At 41.3% G+C, this 26,313-nt stretch overlaps 2 protein-coding genes across 4 annotated transcripts in view; one reads left to right on the top strand and one right to left on the bottom strand.

Annotated features, from left to right (window-relative positions):
- Nucleotides 1–12,946, bottom strand: part of LOC138754447 (cip1-interacting zinc finger protein-like) — a 93,304-nt gene extending 80,358 nt beyond the window's left edge. Inside the window, exon 1 of one of the 2 annotated variants that reach the window (XM_069918735.1) lies at nt 12,701–12,946. In XM_069918735.1, the coding sequence (XP_069774836.1) occupies nt 12,701–12,822 (122 nt within the window). In that variant the 5' untranslated portion in view covers nt 12,823–12,946. Of the gene's footprint in view, nt 1–12,150; nt 12,506–12,700 lie in introns of those variants that run through there. The other variant, XM_069918744.1, reaches the window with a different exon arrangement.
- exosc2 (exosome component 2) overlaps nt 12,318–26,313 on the top strand; it is an 82,744-nt gene continuing 68,748 nt past the window's right edge. For both annotated transcript variants that reach the window (XM_069918760.1, XM_069918753.1), the window contains exon 1: nt 12,318–12,451. The gene's annotated coding sequence lies outside the window, so the exon portion shown is untranslated. The remainder of the gene's footprint in view (nt 12,452–26,313) is intronic.

The raw sequence follows: 26,313 nt of genomic DNA, 5'->3' as shown, positions 1-26,313 counted from the left end.
CAACGCGGCAGGGATGCCCACTATCACCATTATTGTTTGCGCTAGCTATAGAACCACTAGCAGAATCGATAAGAAGAGATAATAATATAAAAGGAATAAAAATAAAAGACAGGGAATATAAAATCAGTCTGTTTGCGGATGATGTGATAGTGTACTTAACAGAACCAGAACTATCAATAAAAGAACTATATAAGAAATTGAAGGAATATGGAGAAGTGTCGGGATACAAGATAAACGTAAATAAAAGTGAAGCAATGCCTATGAATAACGCGGATTTCTCAAAATTTAAGGAGGAATCCCCATTCAGATGGCAAACGCAGGCAATAAGATACCTAGGTGTGCAAATAAACAAAAATCTAGGCCAATTATATAAACTCAATTACAATCCACTAATGAAAAAATTACAGGACGATTTAGAGCATTGGAAAGAGCTACCACTAACACTGATAGGAAGGATAAACTGTATTAAAATGAACATTTTTCCAAGGATACTATACTTATTTCAGGCATTGCCAATACAACTGACAGAAAAATTCTTCAAAGAGTTAAAGAAAATAATAAGGAGATTTTTATGGAGAGGGGGGAAACCGAGGATAGCACTAGACAAATTAACAGAATGGTATAAACAAGGAGGCTTACAATTGCCAAACTTCAAAAATTATTATAGAGCCGCACAATTAAGGTACCTATCAGATTTTTATCAAACAAGGGAAAAACCAGACTGGACGAGACTAGAATTAGATAAAATAGGGGAAAAGATACCTGAACACATATTATATAAATGGGACGAAAAATTGGTACAACATAGAACTTCTCCAGTATTACACCATCTCCTCAATATATGGAAGAAGATTCATGTAGAAAGAAATAAAATAAATTACCAAATACCAAAACTAATATTGACGCAAAATAAGCTACTCCCTTTTACAATAGACAACCTTGCCTTTAGAAAATGGGAAAAAAAAGGGATTAAAAGAATAGAAAATTGTTTTTCAGGAAGTAGATTCTTATCCTTTGAACAAATGAGAGATAAGTACAATATAACGGGAGATACAGCGCTGGCATATTACCAACTGAGATCCTACTTGAAAGATAAATTAGGAAGCAACTTGAGTGTACCAGAGGGAAGTAACCTTGAATATGTGATTACAGATACAATGTTAATCAAAAGATTTATAAAAAATATGTATATTAAACTGCAAGAAAAGGAAAATGAGGAAACAAATGGTAAAACTAAACAAAAATGGGAACAAGATTTAAATATAAAGATAAAAAAGGAAACATGGGAGAAGTTATGCTCTGGAACGATGAGAAATACAATAAATACGAGGCTGCGTATGATACAATATAATTGGTTACACAGACTATACATTACACCGCAAAAGTTAAATAAATGGGACCCAACAGTATCTGATAGATGTTTTCGATGTAAAAAAGAAAGGGGAACAACAATTCATGCAATCTGGACATGTGAGAGAGTAGAAAAATTTTGGGATGATCTCAATCAGATATTAAATAAAATAACAGAAAACAATATACCAAAGAATCCAGAGATCTTTCTCCTAAGTAACATAAAAAATAAAGAATTTGGAATTGACTTGGAGGATGCACAAAAAAGATTTGTTAAGATAGCCCTAGCTGTAGCAAAAAAATGTATTATGTCAACCTGGAAATTGGAAGATAATTTGAAAATACAACAATGGTATATAGAAATGAATAAATGTATTCCATTAGAAAAAATAACATATAGTTTAAGAAATAATATTGAAATATTCGAACAAGTATGGGAGCCTTACATTAAATACAATAGCGAAAACCTACCGGGAACAAACATTACCTAAGTTGATGGAAGGAGAAGAGAAGAAAAGAATGGACTCAGTAGAATTTCTGGTGCATTTTTGTTGAATGACAACATTGTCTAACTGAATTAATGCAACCTAGATTGTATAACTAAAATGGATGAGAGGGGGGGGGGATGGGGGGGTGGCTTGGGAGGAGGGAGGGGGGAGGGAGAAAAAGTCACTGTAAATGTGTGGAAAAGAAAAAGTGTATATCATGGCTATTGTGATTTATGGTGTGAAAAATAAAAAATTTAAAAAAAAAAAAAAAAAAAAGGAAGGAATGGAACTCCGTGGTAGCTTGAAGAAAGAGGTTACGATCCAGTAGACCCTGATGGGGCAAGTTTCATCAGCGAGACCCTGAGGTCACTAGTGGTGGTACCTCAGTTGTGGAAATCCTGGAGTAATAAATATTTCACTCTACAAACCCTACAAGAACCTTCCTTTTTAATTTAAAAAAAAAATTCACACTATGAACCATATTAATCAAAATACACACAAACATTTCCCTCTTAAATATACAGTCATTTTCTTCATTTTTCCCCCCCTCCCTCCTTTCCACCCCCCTCCAAACCCATTAAACGTTCAACATATACAATACAATAAACCCATTAAAAAATGTCATCACACAATGAAAATAAACAAGAAAATTGTGTCATCTACTGTTACACACTATGTCAGTTCATTTAGTCTTCTTCTCATTCTATCATTTTAGGGGGTGGAGGTCCACGGTAGGCCCTCTCTGTTGTGTTCCATGTACAGTTCCCAAATTTTGTTCAAATAATGTGACTTAATTTTTTTAAATTGTTATTTTTTCCAATGTAATACATTTATTCATTTCTATGTACCAATGCTGTACTCTCAGGCTTTCTTCTGATTTCTAAGTTGACATAATACATTTTTTTGCTTCAGCTAAGGCTATCATAATAAATCTTTTTTGCACCTCATCCAGTTTGAGGCCTAATTCTTTACTTCTTATATTACTTAGAAGAAAGATCTCTGGATTTTTTGGTTTGTTGCTTTTTGTGATTTTATTTAATACCCGATTTAGATCTTCCCAAAACTTTTCCACTTTCTCACATGCCAAAATTGCATGTACTGTTGTTCCCGTTTCCTTCTTACAGCAAAAACGTCTGTCTGATACTGTTGGGTCCCATTTATTTAACTTTTGGGGCATGGTATATAGCCTGTGTAACCAATTTTATTGTATCATGCGTAACCTCGTATTTATTGTATTTCTCATAGTTCCAGAGCATAGCTTTTCCCATTTTTCATTTTTTATCTTTATGTTTAGATCTTGTTTCCATTTTTGTTTGGGTTTACAGCTTATTTCATCATTCTCTTTCTCTTGCAGCTTGATGTACATGTTGTTATAAATCTTTTAATTATCATTGTCTGTAATCATATATTCAAAGCTGCTTCCTTCTGGTAACCTCAGTCTGCTTCCCATTTCTTTTTTCAGTAAATTTAATAGCCTCTACCTTTTGATTTGGTTATGTATTCCATTAATATTTATAGTCATATAGTTCAACATGGCCATCTCATACTCCGTTTACATCTCATTTCTGCTTCCTCACCACCACCTTTCCCCTTTTCCCCCATTTTCATTTCTCAGTTTTCTTTTTTTTGAATGCACTGTATGACAACACTTATAAAACATAAAATATTTCAACCATTCTCACATCTAAAATTCCCTTAAACCCAAGTGCCCCCCCCCTTCTCTGAGTCGCCTCTCATCCCTTGACGGTCAACCACAACTCCCCTCTCCATTCGGACTGTGAACTTATTCGCAAGTGTCAACTGATTTCGCAGTGACTGTTATTATCTCCCACCCAACCCCCTCCAGAAAAGACTTTTATATTCACAATACAACAAAGCTCCACCTTTTTTCTTCTCTTTTCATTTTTTTAACCCCTCCTCTTTCTTTTTTCCCCCCCTTCTCCCTTACTTCCCTTTTCTTCCCTCTTTTAGTTCTTACTCATACATTATTTTTATATCTTTATATGTAGTTTGTTGTCATTCTTTGTTCTTGTTACATCTCTCTTTCTGTCTTACAGGCGTTCTGCAAATTCTCGTGCTTTCTCTGGATCCGAGAACAGTCTGTTTTGCTGACCTGGGATAACTATTTTAAGCACCCCTGGATATCTTAACATAAATTTATAGCCTTTTTTCCATAGGATCGATTTTGCTGCATTAAACTCCTTGCTCTTCTTTAGGAGCTCAAAACTTATGTCTGGGTAGAAAATTTTTTTTGACCTTTGTATTCCAGTGGTTCTTGTCTTCTCTAATTTTATTCATTGTCTTCTCCAATATATTTTCTCTTGTCGTGTATCTCAGAAATTTTACTAAAACGGATCTTGGTTTTTGTTGTATCTGTGGCTTTGGGGTTCTGTGTGGCCTTTCTATTTCCATCCCTTCCTGCATTTCTGGCATTTCCAGGACTTTAGGGATTCATTCTTTTATAAATTCTTTCATATCTTTGCCTTAAGGGCCACTATCTTTATATTGTTCCACCTACTATAGTTTTCCATTATATCCATCTTCTGAGCTAACAACTCTTGTTTCTTTAACTTTTTTGTCACTTTCTTCCAATTTTCTTTTTAAGTCATTCACTTCCATTTCTACCGCCATTACACGATCTTCCACATTTTCTAATCCTTTCCGACATGTTATGACCAGCTCTATTCTACTCACTTTTTCTTCTGTACTTTTCATTTTTCTTTTCATTTCACTAAATTCTAGTGTCAACCATTCTATTAATGCTTTCATTTGTTCTTGAAAATTTTTTTATCTGTCCATTCATTTTACTTCCTATTCCTCTATGCAGAGCTTGGTGTTCTTCTTCTGTGTCTACTCTTGGGGTTGTGTCTTCTATTTCTCTTCCTTATATCTGTGTCTCTTTTGACTTTCTTGTTGAGTTGCTTGTCTCAGTTTGTTGGGTATTTTTTCCCCCCATGATTTCTTGATGTTGGTCCTCTTCTTCTGGGCTGGTTATCTGTTGTGTCTCTTGCTTCCTTTTTTCTTTCTCACCCTGCCTTTCCCATTGCTTTCTTTATCTTCCAGCTGGGAGCCCTGCTGTTGGGCATCTCTCAGCTCTTCGTGTTGTGGAGTTTCACTCCACAGCTGGTTCCCCCTCCTGTCGGTGTTCTCCTTGTCGTGTGCATCCCGCATGTGCAGTTGCAAATCTCTGTTTGGCTCAGTGAGCTATTTTTGAAGTCCCGTGGTCAGTGGGTCGCAACCCTGCGGGGTCTCCACTAACCTCGGGGAGCGGGCTCCTCTTTCCACAGCGGATCCCTGCTTTTTTGTGCAAATAAGGCCTTCAACTTTCTCTTCCGGCGTCTTTCCTTCTCCTTTTCTTCTCGTTGTTTTTGGTTTTTCTTTCTTAGGTGCCATTTTCTCTGCACCTTTTTTTTAAATTTTTTTATTTTTCACACCATAAACCACATTGACCATGATACATACATTTTCCTTTTCAAATATATACAGTGTCGTTTTCTCCCCCACCCTCCCTCCTCCCATCCCACCCACCCCACCTCCCCCCCATCCATTTAAATTACAAAATCTAAGATACATTAAACCAGTCAAACAATGTTGTCATTCAATAAAAATAAACAAGAAATTCCACTGAGTCAATTCTTTTCATTTCCTTCTCCTTTCGTTAATTTAGGTGGTAAATGTCCCCGGTAGGTTTTCTCTATTGTGTTTCATGTATGGCTCCCATATTTGTTCAAATATTTCAATATTATTTCTTAAACTATATGTTATTTTTTCTAATGGAATACATTTATTCATTTCTATATAGCATTGTTGTATTCTCAAATTATCTTCCAATTTCCAGGTTGACATAATACATTTTTTTGCTACGGCTTGGGCTATCTTTACCTTTTTTGTGCACCATCCAAATCAATTCCAAATTCTTTGTTTTTTATGTTACTTAGGAGGAAGATCTCTGGGTTTTTTGGTATATTGTTTTCTGTAATTTTATTTAATATCTGGTTAAGATCTTGCCAAAATTTTTCTACTTTCTCACATGTCCAAATTGCATGAATTGTTGTTCCCATTTCTTTTTTACAATGAAAACATCTGTCAGATACTGTTGGGTCCCATTTATTTAACTTTTGAGGTGTAATGTATAGCCTGTGTATCCAGTTATATTGTATCATACGTAACATCGTATTTATTGTATTTCTCATCGTTCCAGAGCATAACTTCTCCCATGTTTCCATCTTTATATTTAAATCTTGTTCCCATTTTTGTTTAGTTTTACCATTTGTTTCCTCATTCTCCTTTTCTTGCAGTTTAATATACATATGTTATAAATCTTTTGATTATCATTGTATCTGTAATCACATATTCAAAGTTACTTCCCTCTGGTAACCTCAGACTGCTTCCTAATTTGTCCTTCAAGTAGGATCTCAGTTGGTAATATGCCAGCACTGTATCTTGTATTTATCTTTCATTTGTTCAAAGGATAATAATCTATTTCCTGAAAAACAATTTTCTATTCTTTTGATCCCTTTTTTCTCCCATTCTCTAAAAGAAAGGTTATCTATTGTAAAAGGGAGTAACTGATTTTGCGTCATTATTAGTTTTGGTAATTGGTAATTTGTTTTATTCCTTTCTACATGAATCTTCTTCCAAATATTGAGCAGATGATGTAATACTGGAGAACTCCTACGTTGTACCAATTTTTCATCCCATTTATATAATATGTGTTCAGGTATCTTTTCCCCTATTTTATCTAGTTCTAATCTAGTCCAATCTGGCTTTTCCCTTGTTTGGTAAAAATCTGATAGGTATCTTAATTGTGCAGCTCTATAATAATTTTTAAAGTTTGGCAGTTGTAAGCCTCCTTGTTTATACCATTCTGTTAATTTATCTAGTGCTATCCTCGGTTTCTCCCCTTTCCATAAAAATTTCCTTATTATTTTCTATTAGTGTTAATGGTAAATCTTTCCAATGCTCTAAATCGCCCTGTAATTTTTTCATTAGTGGATAATAATTGAGTTTATATAGATGGCTGAGGTTTTTATTTATTTGTATACCTAGGTATCGTATTGCTTGCATTTGCCATCTGAATGGTGATTCTTTCTTAAATTTTGAGAAATCCGCATTATTCATTGGCATTGCTTCACTTTTATTTGCGTTAATCTTGTATCCCGACACTTCTCCATATTCCTTCAATTTCTTATGTAATTCTTTTATTGATAGTTCTGGTTCTGTTATGTATACTATAACATCATCCGCAAATAAACTGATTTTATATTCCTTGTCTTTTATTTTTAACTTGAATTTGTTCAAGTTCAAGTTAAATTATTATCTTCTGATTGCACAAGCACACCCCAACAAAAGTGTTCTCTGGTCCTCGATGAAAAATATGCAAACATAGAGCTCGACATAACACACACACATACAAACAATACATATACAGGACAAGAATTCATATTTGTAAATAAATAAATAGTTTCACGAACACGAGAGTTTCAGTTGGTCACTGTGAGCAGTTCATTTGGTCATTCAGCATTCTCACTGCCCGTTAGAAGGAACTGTTACTCAGCCTAGTGATGCTGGCTCTGTTACTCCTGAATCTCTTTCCCAACGGGAGCAGATGAAAGATGCTGTGTGCAGGGTGGAAGGGACACTCAATGGTTTTGCACGCCCTCTTCAGACAACAATTTTGGTAATCACATCAATGTGTGTGTGGGTGGGGGTGGGGGGGGGGGGGGGTGGAGGGATATTAAAAATTTATTTCCAATAGATTTCTAAGGATGGATAAGATCAAAACTTGTCAATGTAGCAGTATCAGATTTTCATCTGTCACAAGTAGGGTTAATATGAGAAAAGATACAAGCCATCTTATCTTTGGATATGTAAACATGATACACCACTTTGAATTGGATTAATGAATGCCAGGCACATATTGAAGATGTATTCAACAGTTTGAGAATCTTGTTCCATAGATCCTCTGATAAGTGTCTTGCAAGTTCCAAAGCCTTTTTAATCTTATCGTGAAGGCTTGGACATAATTTCAATAATCTATCATTTATAATTCCAATTAATCCTTTCTGAGAAGAATTCAATTGAAAAATGTTATCAACTAGATCAGGTGGATATACAAATGGAAAGTCTAGTAATATGGCATTTAAGAAATTTCTAATCTGTAAATATCTAATAAAATTGAATATTTGGGTTATCATCTCTCTGCCACTCTTATGGCCCTGTGGATTGACCTCAGGACCATTTCTGTGCAGCAACCGAACCACACTGTGATCCAGCCGGCCACGACACTCTCAATAGAGCTCTTATAGAAGGTTGACACGATGGTGGTCAGTAACCCTGCCTGTTTCAGTCTTCTCAGGAAGTACCGTTCCTATTGTGCCTTCTTGACAATTGAGGAGATGTTGAGTGTTCAAGATAGGTCACTAGTGAAGTGAACTGCAAAGAACATGGTGCTCTCCACTTTCTCTACTACATAGTTGATTATGTTAGTGGAGGGTGATCGTTCCTGGTCCACCTGAAGTCCACGATCATCTCCTTCTTGTCCATGATGAGACTCAGATTGTTACTCACTCTATTTCATGAGATATTTCACCTCTTCTCTGCAGGTCGAACTTGAAGGTGGAATACGTGTTTAATGCCAAGATTCTGAACAATATGGAGGAGCAGGTGGTCAGCCAGCACCTTTTTCCCAGGGTGACAATAGGAAATAACAGACAACATCTGATTAATGTGAATGGAGTAAAGTTTCGGGAAGATGTCAAAAGCAAGTAGTTTACACAGAAAGTGTTGGGTGCCCAGAATGCATTGCTGGGGTGGTGGTGGAGACAGCTACAATCCGGACATTTAAAAGACTCTGAAATAGGTATATGGATGCAAGAAGATGCTTGCAGGTGGGGAAGGATTAGATTGTTGTGCAGTAGGTTTATATAGGTTGGCACATCATGTGCCAAAGTGCTGGTACTGTAATGTTCTGTGTCTGCTTGTGGAGAGACCCTCCATTACTTTCACCTTCATTCAAACTCTCCACATCACACTCTTCATTTATAATAGACCTTAATTTAATTTTATACAGTTGGGTAACAGGCACTTTTGGTCCATGAACCCGTGCCGCTGAGTTACACCCAATTGACCTATGACCCCCAATATGTTTTTAAGGGTGAGAGGAACCCGGAGGAAGACACAGAGAGAATGTACAAACTCCTTACAGATAGCACAGGATTCAAAACTGGGTCCTGATCGCTGGCACTTTTACAGTGTTGCACAAACTGCTACACTAACCATGCTGTCCTAATCTATTGTTTAGTCGTCAATCTAATTCTATTTTTTAATATGCTGTCAATTTTTATTTGATTACCTTGTCATGGACTGCTTTAGAATGCTCAAACTCAATGCATTCATATTGTTTCTGTAATCTATCAAATGAATAAATTTAAAAAGATTTCATGATCCTTTGAGTTTTTAAATTCGGTTTTGAAACCAATTTTCGCTTGGACACGTTGCTAGCGTGCTTTTGTCTAAATCAGAGACGTGATTTTTGAGTCTCAATGAATGAAAGCTTATGACTTTAAACTACATTTATTTCTATAGTGAAGAAGGATAATAACTAGTTTAATCAAAAGAGAGACTGAAGGTGTTAAGAGAGCAGAGTCATAAAATAGTCAAAAGAATAAAGTTTAAACTTAAGCTAAGGACAGAATATAGGACATTGATTACAGAATGAACACACTCACCTGTTTACAAAACAAGAAAGGAACAATTGACCAGCTGAACAATGTCAAATTCTCAGGAGTCAATAGATGTGGATGGCCTAGTGATAAATAAATCAAAGGCTCTGTCTATTTAAGAAGGGTACACAACTGTAGTTCCTATACAAATGTCATGACTATGTAAAATGGTGGAAGAGCCTACAATTTCCCTGCATGCACTTGAATAAACTACTCACAGCTGGAGACCAGACCACTCAAGATCTACAATTATTCAACAATGAAACAAAGTAACTTCACTTTTCCATGGTGTTAAAAATGTTGTGTCGATACAGGAGTAATGATATCTCACTCAGAAGTAATTTCAAATTGCAGCTTTAAAGTGTAATTATATTTCAGTTGTACAAGATACACCTAACTTGTACTTTGGCTTGGCTTCGCAGACGAAGATTTATGGAGGGGTAAATGTCCATGTCAGCTGCAGGCTTGATTGTGGCTGACAAGTCCGATGCGGGACAGGCAGACACGGTTGCAGTGGTTGCAGGGGAAAATTGGTTGGTTGAGTTTGGGTGTTGGGTTTTTCCTCCTTTGTCTTTTGTCAGTGAGGTGGGCTCTGCGGTCTTCTTCAAAGGAGGTTGCTGCCCGCCGAACTGTGAGGCGCCAAGATACACGGTTTGAGGCGATATCAGCCCACTGGCGGAGGTCAATGTGGCAGGCACCAAGAGATTTCTTTTGGCAGTCCTTGTACCTCTTCTTTGGTGCACCTCTGTCACGGTGGCCAGTGGAGAGCTCGCCATATAACACCATCTTGGGAAGGCGATGGTCCTCCATTCTGGAGACGTGACCTACCCAGCGCAGTTGGATCTTCAGCAGCGTGGATTCGATGCTGTCGGCCTCTGCCATCTCAAGTACTTCGATGTTGGAGATGAAGTCACTCCAATGAATGTTGAGGATGGAGCAGAGACCACGCTGGTGGAAGCGTTCTAGGAGCCGTAGGTGATGCCGGTAAAGGACCCACGATTCGGAGCCGAACAGGAGTGTGGGTATGACAACGGCTCTGTATACGCTTATCTTTGTGAGGTTTTTCAGTTGGTTGTTTTTCCAGACTCTTTTGTGTAGTCTTCCAAAGGCGCTATTTGCCTTGGCGAGTCTGTTGTCTATCTCGTCGTCGATCCTTGCATCCGATGAAATGGTGCAGCCGAGATAACTTGTACTTACATAGAAGTACAGCGCAGGCTCTTTGGCCTAATAACCTGCTCTAACAACTGCTCAGAATTTCTTGCATAATCCTCCATTTTTCTCAGCTCCATGTACCTATCTAATAGTTTCTTAAAAAAATGCCTTTGTATCTGCCTCCACTACTATTGCCAGCAAGCACATTACATGCACCCACCAGTATGGGTTTGAAAAACTTACCTCTTGCATTCCCCCGGACTTATTCCAAAGCACCTTAAAACTATGCCTCCTCCAGTTAGTCATTTCAGCCCTGGAAAAAAAATTCTGGGCATCCACAAGACATTGTCAAAAGAGATCTTGTCAACTTGCTAAACATAGCCAGGTCCATCAATGGCTCCAACCTCCCATTCATCAAAGACATCCAGGTGAGGTACTGTCTCAAGAAAACATGCAATGGCATAAAGAACTCCCATCACTCTGATCATAATCTCTTCTCACTGTTACCTCAAGGATGATGGTACAGAAGCCTGAGGTCTAGAACCTCAAGGTTCAAGAATGCTTTTTAATCCAATGGCTCTTAAAGCTCTCCTTATGACCCTAACCATACACTGCAAAGGGACCACCATAAAGATCTGTCTGCACTATCAAAACATCACTTTTATTCTTGGATTAATTGTGGCTTTTTATTAAGAAGGCTTTCTGCTTTTTGCTCATACCTCGACGAAAGGTTCAGGCCTGAAATGTTGGTTACCCTTTACTTCCTACAGATGCTGCGTGACATGCTGAGTTTGATCCAGTGCTTTTGTGTATTCCACTACAATTCCAGTGTCAGCAGTTTCCTGATACAACTAGGTATTTTGGTGCATACGTACAATAAACTCATTATTTACAGCCAACTTTTCTCCCAGAATTGTGTCACTAAAAATAAATAGATTGAAAGATGACTACCACCTATTCTGATGGAATAGGTTCCCTCTGTTTTCACCTGTGTTCTTGATATTTTACCACCGGATAATGAGATTGAGAACAAGTTGTGAATCCTTTTCTTGAGTCCGTTCCTCGATCTAGCAGAAAGTTATTCACAGGATAAATGTGGTAAGAGGGGACGGGATTACTTCTCATGCTTTGTCTCTTTTCACAGGTTTTGTCCATTTCTAAGTAACTCAAGAACAGGAATACAGTGCTTCTTTCTGCAAATGGCATCTGTACAAAGGAACAGCATCTAGTTTACATGGTAAAAGTACAAGTAAAACATCAGGCATCCCATTAGTTTATTGAAATCATGTTTGAAATATTATTTGTTTTTTTGATATTGCCAATACTAGTGGCAACCCATAATGGTCAAAATTAACTGATCCAGCAAATATATTTAGAACATCAAAAGTACCAGCCTTGTTTTAATACACAGGGGAAAGAATAAAAACTAATCCAACCATTTCTCGAGCATCCCTCATGTCCAGAGACTATCCCAAATCATCATGAAAGAAATTAAGCACTTTTGAAGTGCAGTCATCATCCAGGAAACGTCAGCAAGTCCGTCTGCATACAAGATCCCATTACACAACAACTCCCGACAGATGACGAGATCATTTGTTCTGGTGACATCAGTTGAGAGAAAATATGAGCCACAACGATATCCTGTACATTCACCTGGTTGAGTTGAAAGCCGGTACCCTCAACATCGCGACATGCTTTATTGCAGTAAAGTCAGACTGATTTAGTTCTTTGAAAGCGGTAAGACGCAAATTTATATTCGCAATTCCGCAGACCTTAAAGTCCAACATTTAATTCTAAATCGAACTGGACCCACGGCTATTTGCCATTTTGTTGCAAAATGACAAACACAGGTACTATTTCAAATAAGTTAAGTTTAATTGTAATAAAATATTTATTGTACCCATATTGAAATGAAAACTTTTAAGAACTCCATTCCAATTCGAGATGGCGTAGACAAGCCACCCGATCTTCAATGAAAGGACTCACCGGTTGGGGCCTGGCTGTGGTGGTGGTAGTAGGTGCGGAGGGTGATGGCGGTGGTGTTGTTGCCGCTGCTGATGAATGAGCTGCTGGAGCTGAAGCAGCTGCTGCTGTTGCTGCGGGAACATGATGGTAAGTACTTCTAAAATTATTAACAACAAATCTATTGTTATTTCTGAGGACGAAGTCAACCCTCGCTTCCTCTGGCCGTTTGGTTGGCGACGGAGAGGAGGGGGGAGGGTGGAAGCCCTGGTCATCAAGACTTTGTCCCACAGCGCCACTAGCGGCCTGGAAGTGCATAGCACTTTGTTTCTGCCCGCAACAAATCCGGTGCTTGCCACCACACTGTTTCCAGCCAGAGAGTAGCGCAAATCTAATCGTAATTAAAGTCGGTTTGTGGATACTGTACAAAAGGAGTTTGATTAGTGTTATGTTTGTTCCTGGAAGAAGAACAACCTTACGTCATTTTAATGCTTAAACAACTTTATGAGCTGCTTGAACCAACAACATACTTCTGTCCTCGTTTCCCTTTGGATCCCGCGCAAACTGTGCGCATTGCCTACTGGGAAATATACTTCTTTTTAGACACGTAGAATCACACAAACACAATACTATGCCGATATAACAAGGGTATCTACATTCCATGGCCAGTCTCTTCCCACTCAGCAGCTTTCAATCAGTCTCTGAGGTGGTTTAATAGTCCTCTTTGGTCTGGTATGTGTTTCCACTGGTGGAAGTGGTTCTGCTTGCTGCTTTGGTCTATAGGTAAGGCATATTTTGCATAATCCTGAATACACATTATCCCAGGATACTGGAAATGAAAATAATCATGTCAACATAGGCCTGTGTCTCTGCAATAACTTTCTGGTCGCTCTTTTCTTGTCAACTGCTCGAGACAGAGAGGAACTGTCACTTGTGAAAGATATGGTCTTCAAAGGGAACAGGTTTGTGGTTACAGTGTTGCTATGCAAGGAAATGCTCCAGAAGATACAGGAAGGACAACTTGGTGAGGAAAAATACAAGCGTAGAGCTCGAGAGGTACTGGTCAAGAATGAACCAAGTCATAAGACCACTGCTTCATGCCTTACCTATAGACCAAAGCAGGAAGCAGAACTGCTTACACCACACCCTGTACCAGACAGGCCACACTTCAAAGTTGAGCAGATGTGTTGGACTGTAATGGGAAGAGTCATGGAGTAGTAATAGACTATTTTTCCAATTACTCAGAGGTAGCAACATTGCAGTCAACATCCCACAAAGCAGTTATTATTTTCATGAAAAATGTGTTTGTGAGGCATGGAGTTCCTTGTGAAGTAGTATCAGACAATGATCAACATTTTTTGAGCAGTGAATTTGTGTCCTTTACCAATACTTGGGTGTTTTGACATGTAACTTCAAGCCCATAATCACCCAAAGTCTCATGGCCTAGCAGAGAGTTCTGTCAAGATGGTGAAGAGCCTCATGAAGAAAGCGCATGATGGACAAGAGGATTTCCACAGAAGTCTAATGGTTCACAGAAGTGCGCCATGACAGAATAGCCTTTCTCCTGCCCAAATGCTGATGGGTTGATGCATATATACCAACCTTCCAATACATGAAAAGGAGCACACAAGGTTAAACAGGCTAAAATGGAAAAGAAAGTAAAACTGAAATCGTAAATGTGAAAAGCCTCCCAGTCCTAAAACCTGGAGTTAAAGTGTGAATCCGAGATCACAATTCTGGTAGATGGTCCATGCAGTAGGAAATAGATCCACATTCCTACTAGATCCAGACGGAGGGAAGGACACCTCCGAGAAGGAACTGCGTGGATCTACGACTGTGAACTCCAACTTATGGTGGTGACCTGTCACCTGTCAGTACACAAAAGGGGCCAGTACATGTAGAAAAGGAACATCCTGTTCAGAATTTACAGAAAGACACAAATTCTAATGCAGTAAATGCAAGAAATACATTGGTGGAAGCACATCCCAGACCAAAAAGACTTAAATCATCTCAGAGATTGATTGAAAGCTGCTGAGTGAAAAGAGACAGTGTCGGACTCTGGCTTTACCTTACTCTTAATTTAGTCTATGTGTAGTCTGAGTCCAGCGTGTTCTTTGAATGAAGTGATAGGAGAAGGTATTCGGTTCAACAGTCAATTTATTACACAGCACAAGAATAAAACTTAACAGAGCTCTGGGTCACTCATTAGTTCATAGGTCACCTGCACAGTGAGCTACTCCCCAAGACTGACCCCTATTGTCCAGTTGGCTCAGTTTATATAGATCAACCTTATCATACAGAACAAAAGTTGGCTTCCTTTGCTAGATTTCATTATCATACAGAACAAAAGTTGTCTTCCTTTGCTAGATCTTTTTGCATAAGGGTTATCACAAGTCATCTCCTGTTTTGCAGATATCTGGGGTGTAGCACTCCCATCTTAATCCTCCAGGCCAGACTATCCTGTTGTTTTGATCAGAAATTAATTCATCCCCAGATATTTCTAATCACCATTCTGTTCCTGTCTGGCCAATTTCTGCTGTTCTCTTTAACACCTCCTCCTGCCTTAACCTTCCTCCTAGACTGGTTTTCCATTCCCTTTGTTTCTTGCAGGCCATTCTTTGTTCTGGTCTGGCCTGTGTCTCCTGTGCTACTCACCACCTCCTTCAGTTTGAGCATTCCTCCTAAATCATTTTATGCATTTCCTCTCCCTGTATTTGGGAGCAGACAATTTTGCTCAGCCAACTTTGCTCCATGCTGTGATTGCCACTTAATCACATTCCTCTTTTTCCCTGAACCATGCAGTACATATAAACTTATTAATTAATCATTTCTTTCATAATGTTTTAACCCCTAGATTCCAACAGTCCCCCTTTTGGTCTCATGAAAATGAGACCAACCACCAGTTAACTTATGGGACCAAGACCTCAGGAGTTTTTGCAAGGACCTGCATCTCCGACCCCTTGTTAAACTTAACCTCACAAACTTGGCCATTATGAACACACTTCAGTCCAGTGGGGGCCCCAACACAGTGTTCAGGAATGTCAGTCCAATCCGCAAAGTACTGTTTCGGTTCGTTATGGGCCTCCCAGGCTGACCACAAACACTTTGTACAGTTGTTTCCTTCTCCAGATGCTTCAAGGGCTAGGAACAACATCACCCATAGTCCCCACATAGTGTCCATCACAGCCCCCTAAATTCTGTTGACTTCAATATAGAAATATCACTTCAAATACTGAAATACAGTCACCGTAATCCAATAGTCTCTTTAAAGGGACCGTTCAAAAAGTTCTTAGTCTGTGGTTTCTTCACAGAGTCCCAGTCATCTCTGTTCGAATCTGTTCCAGTGTCCGTATCGGTGGGTCCGTTGCTGGACACTGACTCCAATGATACCACGTCTCGCCTTTTCCCTGTAGTCGAACCGCGTGGGACGTCCTCTCCGCCACTCTGTAGGGTCCTGTCCACCTGGGCTCCGACCACTTTCTCTTGATGACCTTTAGCAGAACCCACTCCGCGACTGATGGTATCGGTGTTTCCCCTTTTCTGTTGGGACTTGTGACCTGTTGTGAAAAATCTGACACCAGAGCCATTAGTTTATCATAATAAAGCTTGCATCCCATTGAACTTACCTCATTCTTCGTAGTCTGAATTCCGGCTCCCGGTCCCGGAAACTGGTGCCTCGTTTGTAGTTCATATGGAGTAAATCCTGTCACAGAACTTACCGAACTCCTTATTGACATTAATGCCAGGGGCAACGCATCCACCCAATTTAGTTTGGTCCGTGCCTGTACTTTCCCGATCTTACCTTTTATTGTTTGGTTCATCCTCTCCACTTTCCCTTGGGATTGTGGATGGTACACCGTTCCAAAGGCATGTTTCAATCCCAACATCGCTTCTACCTCCTGTACATCGTTATTCTTAAAATGACTTCCATTATCGGACCTAATTTTTCTAGGAAATCCGTGTCTCGGAATATACTGGTTGATCAGGAATTTACATACCATCCTTGCATCTTCTCTTTTGGCAGGGAGTGCCTCCGGCCACCCTGTGAACACATCTACTGCTACTAAGAGGTATCGATAGCCACTTACCCTCTCAATCATGTCCGTATAATCAAGTACAATTTCCTGCCCTGGTAACTTAGGTAACGGGAACTGTCCTTCATGTGGCTTTACAGTCGCCTTGACATTGAAAGTTATACATACCTCACACTCTCTAATATGGTTCTCCACCATCGCCGGCAGGAAGGGGTGCCACCAATGTATCAAATACCTTATCATCTGCTTCTTTCCACAGTGTGTTAGCCCATGCGCCTCCTCGAGGAGGGGTTTCATGAGTCCAGATGGTAAAACTGGCCTCCCGTCTGTCGATCTCCATAGTCCTTGATCCTCGGTTGCCCCCCTTTCCTCCCATACCATCCTTTCCTGAGGTGATGCCTTTGCTTGTTCCTGTATTATTACTTCTACCCTACACGGTGGTAATAAGTCATGTGCTGTTCTGTCTGCCTGTATCATAATAAACTGAGGGCCGTATCCTGCTGCCCTTTTTAGCGGCCATGTCCGCTTCCTGATTTCCCTGAGCCACCATCGTATCTGTTCTATCATGTCCTTTACATTTAAGAACTGCTAATGCCCTTGGTTTCAGGAGGGCCTCAGCCAGTTTCCTAACGTCCTTCTCGTGTTTAATTGGGGTCATTGCTGCTGTTAAAAACCCACTTCTAATCCATTGACTAAGCTCAACCTGTATTGTCCCTACCACATATGCCGAGTCTGTATATATATTGACCTCCTTCCCTTCTGCCCATTCTAATGCTGCTATCATTTCCTGTAGTTCTGCGAGTTGTGCTGACTCCTTTCCTCTCACTGTCCCTGAAATGATTTCTTCAAATCCTCCTGTAGTTTTTTCATACCACCGCATAGGCAGCTTTCAATCCATCTGTGGGGTGTCTGTAACAACACCCATCTACAACACCCATCTGTAAACAAGGTTTCATCTGGTTCTCTTAAGGGTGTAGCCTGTAAGTCAGGTCTTATTTTAATATCCTTTACTACCCTCTTCTCACAACAGTGTGGTTCTCCCTCTCCCATATTGTCTGCCATGTTAATGCCTTCATGGGTAAATGTAACATTTGGAGCATTCAGGATCTTTTCTAGTCTCGTCTGCCTTAGTGAAGTTATTGTAAATGCTGTCGAGCTCACAAATGCTACAATACTATGTGTTGTTAATACCGTCAGGCCATGTCCCATTACTATGTGTGCCACCTTTTGTAGAATCTTTGCTACTCCCGCTGCATGTCTCGTACATGGTGGGTGTCTGTCTTCCGTCGGGTCTAGTGTGATACTCACATACATGAGCACACATCTTCCACCCCCTTTTTTCTGAAAAAGAACACCATCAATTGTGTGTGCTTTTTCAGAAACATCCAAAAAGAAAGGTAGTTTATAATTTGGAATCGCCAAATCTATAGCTGTTGTAAGAGCTTGCTTCAATAGAATAAAACTCATCTCAGCCTATGCAGTCCAATCAAGTGTAGCTCCCAGATTCCTCATCCCCTGCTCATTCACCAAAGTTCGCAGTGGATGTGTCAACTCACCATACGATGGGATAAACTGCCTACTATAACTGACAAACCCAAAAACGAAAGCATTTCCTTAACTGTCTTTGGTTTTGGATGATGTAGGATCGCTGTTCGATGTGCAGGGGAAATCCCTGTGCCTTTCGCTGAGACCATTCTACCTAAAAAGGTGACCACCTGTCTGCAGCATTGCAGCTTTGAGCGAGAGACTTTAAAGCCTGCCTTGAACAGCTGCACTAGCAGGAGACAGGTGGCCTCCAAACAGGAATTATGATCAGGTGCTGCTAATAGGATGTCATCTACATACTGGATCAGAACTACCCCACCTGGCAATGCTAGCCCCCCCAGCTGTTCTTTCAAAACCTGATTGAAAATCCCTGGGGATAAGATAAAGCCCTGCGGGAGTCAAGTATACCGCAACTTTCTACCTCTATATGTGAATGAAAACACATCTCTTAATGGTTCTGCCAGCGGCAAGCAAAAGAAAACATTCGCTAAATCTATGCAAGAGAACCACTTGTGGTTAGGGGTTAAAGCAGTCATGGCAGTATATGGGTTTGGTACTGAAACTGTGGGTGTTCTCACAATACCATTGATGCACCTTAAGTCATGGGCCATCCGATATTTGCCCGTTTCTTGTTTAGGAACAGGTAAGATGGGTGTATTCCAACTAGAACACGAATGTTCCAACACCCCTGAATACATAAGGCCATCAATGGTATCTGCCAAACCTTCCTCAGCTTCAGGTTTGTGGGGATACTGCATCTGCCAAATAGGGGTGTAATCTGACAGTTCGAAGGTTATGGGATCAACCTGCTGACAAAAACCCACATCTGCTGATCCCACTGACCACAGGTTCTCAGGGAGAGAATCTAGCCTAGGGGCCGAGTCGGGGTGATCCATCTTCTCTCTACCATGAAAGCGTTCAATCTGTCTATGCTCAAGGAGGACTTGATCATATGTCGGGGACAAAATCCTGTATGCCTGACCAGATGAGGAGAACTGCACTGTCGGTATTTGGGTATCGGACCAGTCACTTAGGGACATCAAGTTCCGACACATTGGTCCCAAATCTTTTGCCTGGTGAGTAGTGCCAATTGCAAGGGTGACGAGGAATGGCCTCACCAGCCATCACATACCATTCCAGCTGCTCAGATGTCAGTGCCACCGTAGCGGCCACTCCCTCCTTTCCTACCACTATGTAGTCCGAATTAATCTCCCATTGCATGCCTTCTACCTCTTCATAAAAGGCATGCTGATAAATTTCAACCCCATCTCTATCGTAAAAGAAGGTAACATGGAGGGGGTCCGAGGGAGGGGTATATGGGTGTAACGTCTGGATCCACGGCTTCCATTGATTATAAAGCTTTAGCAGCCCTCCCTTTTGTGGGTCCTCCGGTTCCAACAGCCCCCAGTAAATGTCAGCCCATTGTCCCTCAGACGCGGATCCTCCAGCTGCCGCCAACAACATCTGAGAACCGGAATGAAGTGTAGTAAATGAACAGTTCATAGAATATCCATTTGGAAAGGTGACCTCTATTCCGCTGGGTCCACAAAGGATCGATGCTCCGCACCTGACCAGTAGGTCTCTGCCCAAAAGATTGGTAGGGCACCTGGCTGACAAAATGTATTGATGTGTAAAAGTCTGTCCCGCCACAGAAGTGACTAGTGGTGTAGAAAACGGCAGATTTTCTGGTGTACCCGAGAACCCTATCAGCTGGACGCTAGAGGATGATGTTTTAGCTTGAAACTCAGCACCAGTGAGTGTTGAAAATCTGATTCCCGTATCCACTAAAAAGGATACTTCCATGTCCATTACTTTAATCTGCAGGAAAGGGTCTGCCAACCTAGCCTGCTCGTGGGTGCTCGGCCTCCGACACTGTGGGCAATATTGCTCCTCCTCTATCAGCAAAGGGAATTGTCTCTTCGGAGCTAAAGCCGCATGGGGTGCCTGATGTACCAGGGGTGGCACTGACGATCTCTGGGGCTGGACCCAATGCTCATTTTGTGGTGGTCCATATCCCCTTCCCCCAGTGTCCTGAGGACCCCAAACTAGGGGGCAGTCTCTCTTCCAGTGTCCTGGCTGACCACATACAAAACATATGGCTGGCTGCATTCGTGGAGCACCCCGACCTCTCCCTCTTACTCGGAATCCCCCCATTGGACCTCCCATTCTGGCCACATAGGTGGGACCCGGAGCCCAATATGGGGCCGGGTGCCAACTCATATTATTCCCTTGTGGTGGCTGCGTTGGCTGCTGAATCATCTGGTTCACACCCTTTGAGGAATTCTTTTTTTTCTCATTTGCCTTTTTCCTAGCCTCTTCCAATTGAAGTTTAAGGAGTTGCACTTGTGCCGACTCCGTAGTTTGTTTGACCTCCTTTTGCTTAGCCCTGTAACGTTTCATGTGATGGGTCAAATGTTTTTCCCATTGCTCACTCGAGCAGCCAGGAATATCAGGGTTATTCTCTAACGCCTCCCTAACATCAGCTGGCAGTCCGCTCGTTACTGCAGCCCTAAAGAGTGTAGTCTGCAAGGGATCTGTGGCTGGGTGTACTCCTGCTTTATCCGTCCAACTCTCCTTACACTGACTCAAAAAGGTCAAGATCTCCTCATCCTCTGACTCCTTTTGTCTATTGTGAGGAGTGGGGGTCGAGTGATCCTCTGACATTCCTACCGAGAAGGCATTCTCAAGTGTCTGTTCTTGCTCTCTCTCATTTGTTTTTTCCAGTCGCATACTAGTTTCCCTCACTTTACATACATCATTCTGTATTTCCTTCGTTAACTCCTTCATTTCCTCCACCCTTTCCTGCATAACTCTCTTAAGTCTCTCCTTCGCCTCCTGGAGTTCGTGACCTGCTAATTCAGTGACATTCACTATTCCCTCATTTATCTGCATTGCTGGCATTTGGGGAATAGGATAAGGTGGTGGCAATGTCTCCGGTAACTTTGGATATAACGGGGCTGACGGCTTAACCTCCCCCGTATTCTCCTTAGTGATATGGGATCCCTTTTTAATATCATGTTGAAGGTTCGCTTCCACAGCCATGCAAGCCAATGTCATAATGTGTAAATCTGCCCTTCTCTGTTCCTTCACTTCTTTCTGTTGTTTAAGCCTTCTTCTATTCCATATAGATCATTGTCCCTTTGCCTCATGTTCCTGTACCTCCTTGGCTGCTTCCCTCTCTGCTTCTCCTAAGTACAGTACCAGCCAGATTTTTCAAACCCTCGTGGTACCTTCCCCTGACTCTGCAGTTCTTTCCATATCTGTTCGTACCGTGCCATAGACTGTACCTCCTCTCCCTTCGGTAATCCCCCCAGTAATTGATTCCTTGTTTTTTCCCACTGTCGGTTTACAGATGGGGGATCCCATCTGTCTTCCCCGAACTCTTGCCCTACATCCCTAATTACTCCTTCCATCTTATGTTCTGATTTTTAACCCTTTAGACTTCGTACTTCACTGGGTCTGTCCCCGGTAGGATTTTGCCACCCTGCAATCTACTTCAACCCTTCCCACGTTATTTTAAACACCAGCGGCACACTGTACACAAACCTTAAACAAATACTTATTATAAACTATTATGATACACTATACGATTCTTAAACAGATACTTATACACTATAGAAGCAAATAACTATAACACAATACACCTTATACAGATACTTATTATACACTACTATGGTATACGATCCTTAATCAAATACTTATTACACACTACAGAAACAAATAACTATCACAATGCACCTTATACAGATACTTATACACTACTATGGTACACGATCCTTAATCAAATACTTATTACACACTATAGAAGCAAATAACCATCACCATACATCTTATTCTAATTGGCCAAATGTCTAAACCTATCTCTCGAGATCGCTACGAGGGGACTCCAACCCCGTTCTACTAGGGGGACTCTAACCCCCTTTTTCTACAGGGGACTCTAACCCCGTTCTACTAGGGGGACTCTAACCCCCTTTTTCTACAGGGGACTCTAACCCCGTTCTACTAGGGGGACTCTAACCCCCTTTTTCTTGCAGGGGACTCTAATCCCCGCTTCTTACAGGAGACTCTAACCGCAGTTCCTTACGGGGGACTCTAACCCCCGTTTCTTGCAGGGGACTCTAACCCCTGAAACTTTTATTCTTTGGCTTTAACTAGGACTTTTGGAGAGTAGTGACAACACACAATTTTATCGTTGCCAATAGCAGAACTTCGTTTAAACAGGCGTCTGCTTACCACCTTTTGTTGAATGGCCTCTTGTTGTTATCACCACACCACAATCGACCGGTGTTTCGTATCTTTTTCTTCCGTCACTTCTCCATCTTCATCACGTCGGGGTCACCAAATTGTCGGACTCTGGCTTTACCTTACTCTTAATTTAGTCTATGTGTAGTCTGAGTCCAGCGTGTTCTTTGAATGAAGTGATAGGAGAAGGTATTCGGTTCAACAGTCAATTTATTACACAGCACAAGAATAAAACTTAACAGAGCTCTGGGTCACTCATTAGTTCATAGGTCACCTGCACAGTGAGCTACTCCCCAAGACTGACCCCTATTGTCCAGTTGGCTCAGTTTATATAGATCAACCTTATCATACAGAACAAAAGTTGGCTTCCTTTGCTAGATTTCATTATCATACAGAACAAAAGTTGTCTTCCTTTGCTAGATCTTTTTGCATAAGGGTTATCACAAGTCATCTCCTGTTTTGCAGATATCTGGGGTGTAGCACTCCCATCTTAATCCTCCAGGCCAGACTATCCTGTTGTTTTGATCAGAAATTAATTCATCCCCAGATATTTCTAATCACCATTCTGTTCCTGTCTGGCCAATTTCTGCTGTTCTCTTTAACACCTCCTCCTGCCTTAACCTTCCTCCTAGACTGGTTTTCCATTCCCTTTGTTTCTTGCAGGCCATTCTTTGTTCTGGTCTGGCCTGTGTCTCCTGTGCTACTCACCACCTCCTTCAGTTTGAGCATTCCTCCTAAATCATTTTATGCATTTCCTCTCCCTGTATTTGGGAGCAGACAATTTTGCTCAGCCAACTTTGCTCCATGCTGTGATTGCCACTTAATCACATTCCTCTTTTTCCCTGAACCATGCAGTACATATAAACTTATTAATTAATCATTTCTTTCATAATGTTTTAACCCCTAGATTCCAACAGTCCCCCTTTTGGTCTCATGAAAATGAGACCAACCACCAGTTAACTTATGGGACCAAGACCTCAGGAGTTTTTGCAAGGACCTGCATCTCCGACCCCTTGTTAAACTTAACCTCACAAACTTGGCCATTATGAACACACTTCAGTCCAGTGGGGGCCCCAACACAGTGTTCAGGAATGTCAGTCCAATCCGCAAAGTACTGTTTCGGTTCGTTATGGGCCTCCCAGGCTGACCACAAACACTTTGTACAGTTGTTTCCTTCTCCAGATGCTTCAAGGGCTAGGAACAACATCACCCATAGTCCCCACATAGTGTCCATCACAGCCCCCTAAATTCTGTTGACTTCAATATAGAAATATCACTTCAAATACTGAAATACAGTCACCGTAATCCAATAGTCTCTTTAAAGGGACCGTTCAAAAAGTTCTTAGTCTGTGGTTTCTTCACAGAGTCCCAGTCATCTCTGTTCGAATCTGTTCCAGTGTCCGTATCGGTGGGTCCGTTGCTGGACACTGACTCCAATGATACCACGTCTCGCCTTTTCCCTGTAGTCGAACCGCGTGGGACGTCCTCTCCGCCACTCTGTAGGGTCCTGTCCACCTGGGCTCCGACCACTTTCTCTTGATGACCTTTAGCAGAACCCACTCCGCGACTGATGGTATCGGTGTTTCCCCTTTTCTGTTGGGACTTGTGACCTGTTGTGAAAAATCTGACACCAGAGCCATTAGTTTATCATAATAAAGCTTGCATCCCATTGAACTTACCTCATTCTTCGTAGTCTGAATTCCGGCTCCCGGTCCCGGAAACTGGTGCCTCGTTTGTAGTTCATATGGAGTAAATCCTGTCACAGAACTTACCGAACTCCTTATTGACATTAATGCCAGGGGCAACGCATCCACCCAATTTAGTTTGGTCCGTGCCTGTACTTTCCCGATCTTACCTTTTATTGTTTGGTTCATCCTCTCCACTTTCCCTTGGGATTGTGGATGGTACACCGTTCCAAAGGCATGTTTCAATCCCAACATCGCTTCTACCTCCTGTACATCGTTATTCTTAAAATGACTTCCATTATCGGACCTAATTTTTCTAGGAAATCCGTGTCTCGGAATATACTGGTTGATCAGGAATTTACATACCATCCTTGCATCTTCTCTTTTGGCAGGGAGTGCCTCCGGCCACCCTGTGAACACATCTACTGCTACTAAGAGGTATCGATAGCCACTTACCCTCTCAATCATGTCCGTATAATCAAGTACAATTTCCTGCCCTGGTAACTTAGGTAACGGGAACTGTCCTTCATGTGGCTTTACAGTCGCCTTGACATTGAAAGTTATACATACCTCACACTCTCTAATATGGTTCTCCACCATCGCCGGCAGGAAGGGGTGCCACCAATGTATCAAATACCTTATCATCTGCTTCTTTCCACAGTGTGTTAGCCCATGCGCCTCCTCGAGGAGGGGTTTCATGAGTCCAGATGGTAAAACTGGCCTCCCGTCTGTCGATCTCCATAGTCCTTGATCCTCGGTTGCCCCCCTTTCCTCCCATACCATCCTTTCCTGAGGTGATGCCTTTGCTTGTTCCTGTATTATTACTTCTACCCTACACGGTGGTAATAAGTCATGTGCTGTTCTGTCTGCCTGTATCATAATAAACTGAGGGCCGTATCCTGCTGCCCTTTTTAGCGGCCATGTCCGCTTCCTGATTTCCCTGAGCCACCATCGTATCTGTTCTATCATGTCCTTTACATTTAAGAACTGCTAATGCCCTTGGTTTCAGGAGGGCCTCAGCCAGTTTCCTAACGTCCTTCTCGTGTTTAATTGGGGTCATTGCTGCTGTTAAAAACCCACTTCTAATCCATTGACTAAGCTCAACCTGTATTGTCCCTACCACATATGCCGAGTCTGTATATATATTGACCTCCTTCCCTTCTGCCCATTCTAATGCTGCTATCATTTCCTGTAGTTCTGCGAGTTGTGCTGACTCCTTTCCTCTCACTGTCCCTGAAATGATTTCTTCAAATCCTCCTGTAGTTTTTTCATACCACCGCATAGGCAGCTTTCAATCCATCTGTGGGGTGTCTGTAACAACACCCATCTACAACACCCATCTGTAAACAAGGTTTCATCTGGTTCTCTTAAGGGTGTAGCCTGTAAGTCAGGTCTTATTTTAATATCCTTTACTACCCTCTTCTCACAACAGTGTGGTTCTCCCTCTCCCATATTGTCTGCCATGTTAATGCCTTCATGGGTAAATGTAACATTTGGAGCATTCAGGATCTTTTCTAGTCTCGTCTGCCTTAGTGAAGTTATTGTAAATGCTGTCGAGCTCACAAATGCTACAATACTATGTGTTGTTAATACCGTCAGGCCATGTCCCATTACTATGTGTGCCACCTTTTGTAGAATCTTTGCTACTCCCGCTGCATGTCTCGTACATGGTGGGTGTCTGTCTTCCGTCGGGTCTAGTGTGATACTCACATACATGAGCACACATCTTCCACCCCCTTTTTTCTGAAAAAGAACACCATCAATTGTGTGTGCTTTTTCAGAAACATCCAAAAAGAAAGGTAGTTTATAATTTGGAATCGCCAAATCTATAGCTGTTGTAAGAGCTTGCTTCAATAGAATAAAACTCATCTCAGCCTATGCAGTCCAATCAAGTGTAGCTCCCAGATTCCTCATCCCCTGCTCATTCACCAAAGTTCGCAGTGGATGTGTCAACTCACCATACGATGGGATAAACTGCCTACTATAACTGACAAACCCAAAAACGAAAGCATTTCCTTAACTGTCTTTGGTTTTGGATGATGTAGGATCGCTGTTCGATGTGCAGGGGAAATCCCTGTGCCTTTCGCTGAGACCATTCTACCTAAAAAGGTGACCACCTGTCTGCAGCATT

Source organism: Narcine bancroftii, chromosome 1 (genome assembly GCF_036971445.1).
Source record: "Narcine bancroftii isolate sNarBan1 chromosome 1, sNarBan1.hap1, whole genome shotgun sequence".
Taxonomy (NCBI): Eukaryota; Metazoa; Chordata; class Chondrichthyes; order Torpediniformes; family Narcinidae; genus Narcine; species Narcine bancroftii.
This window is presented reverse-complemented; position numbering and strand designations above follow the sequence as displayed.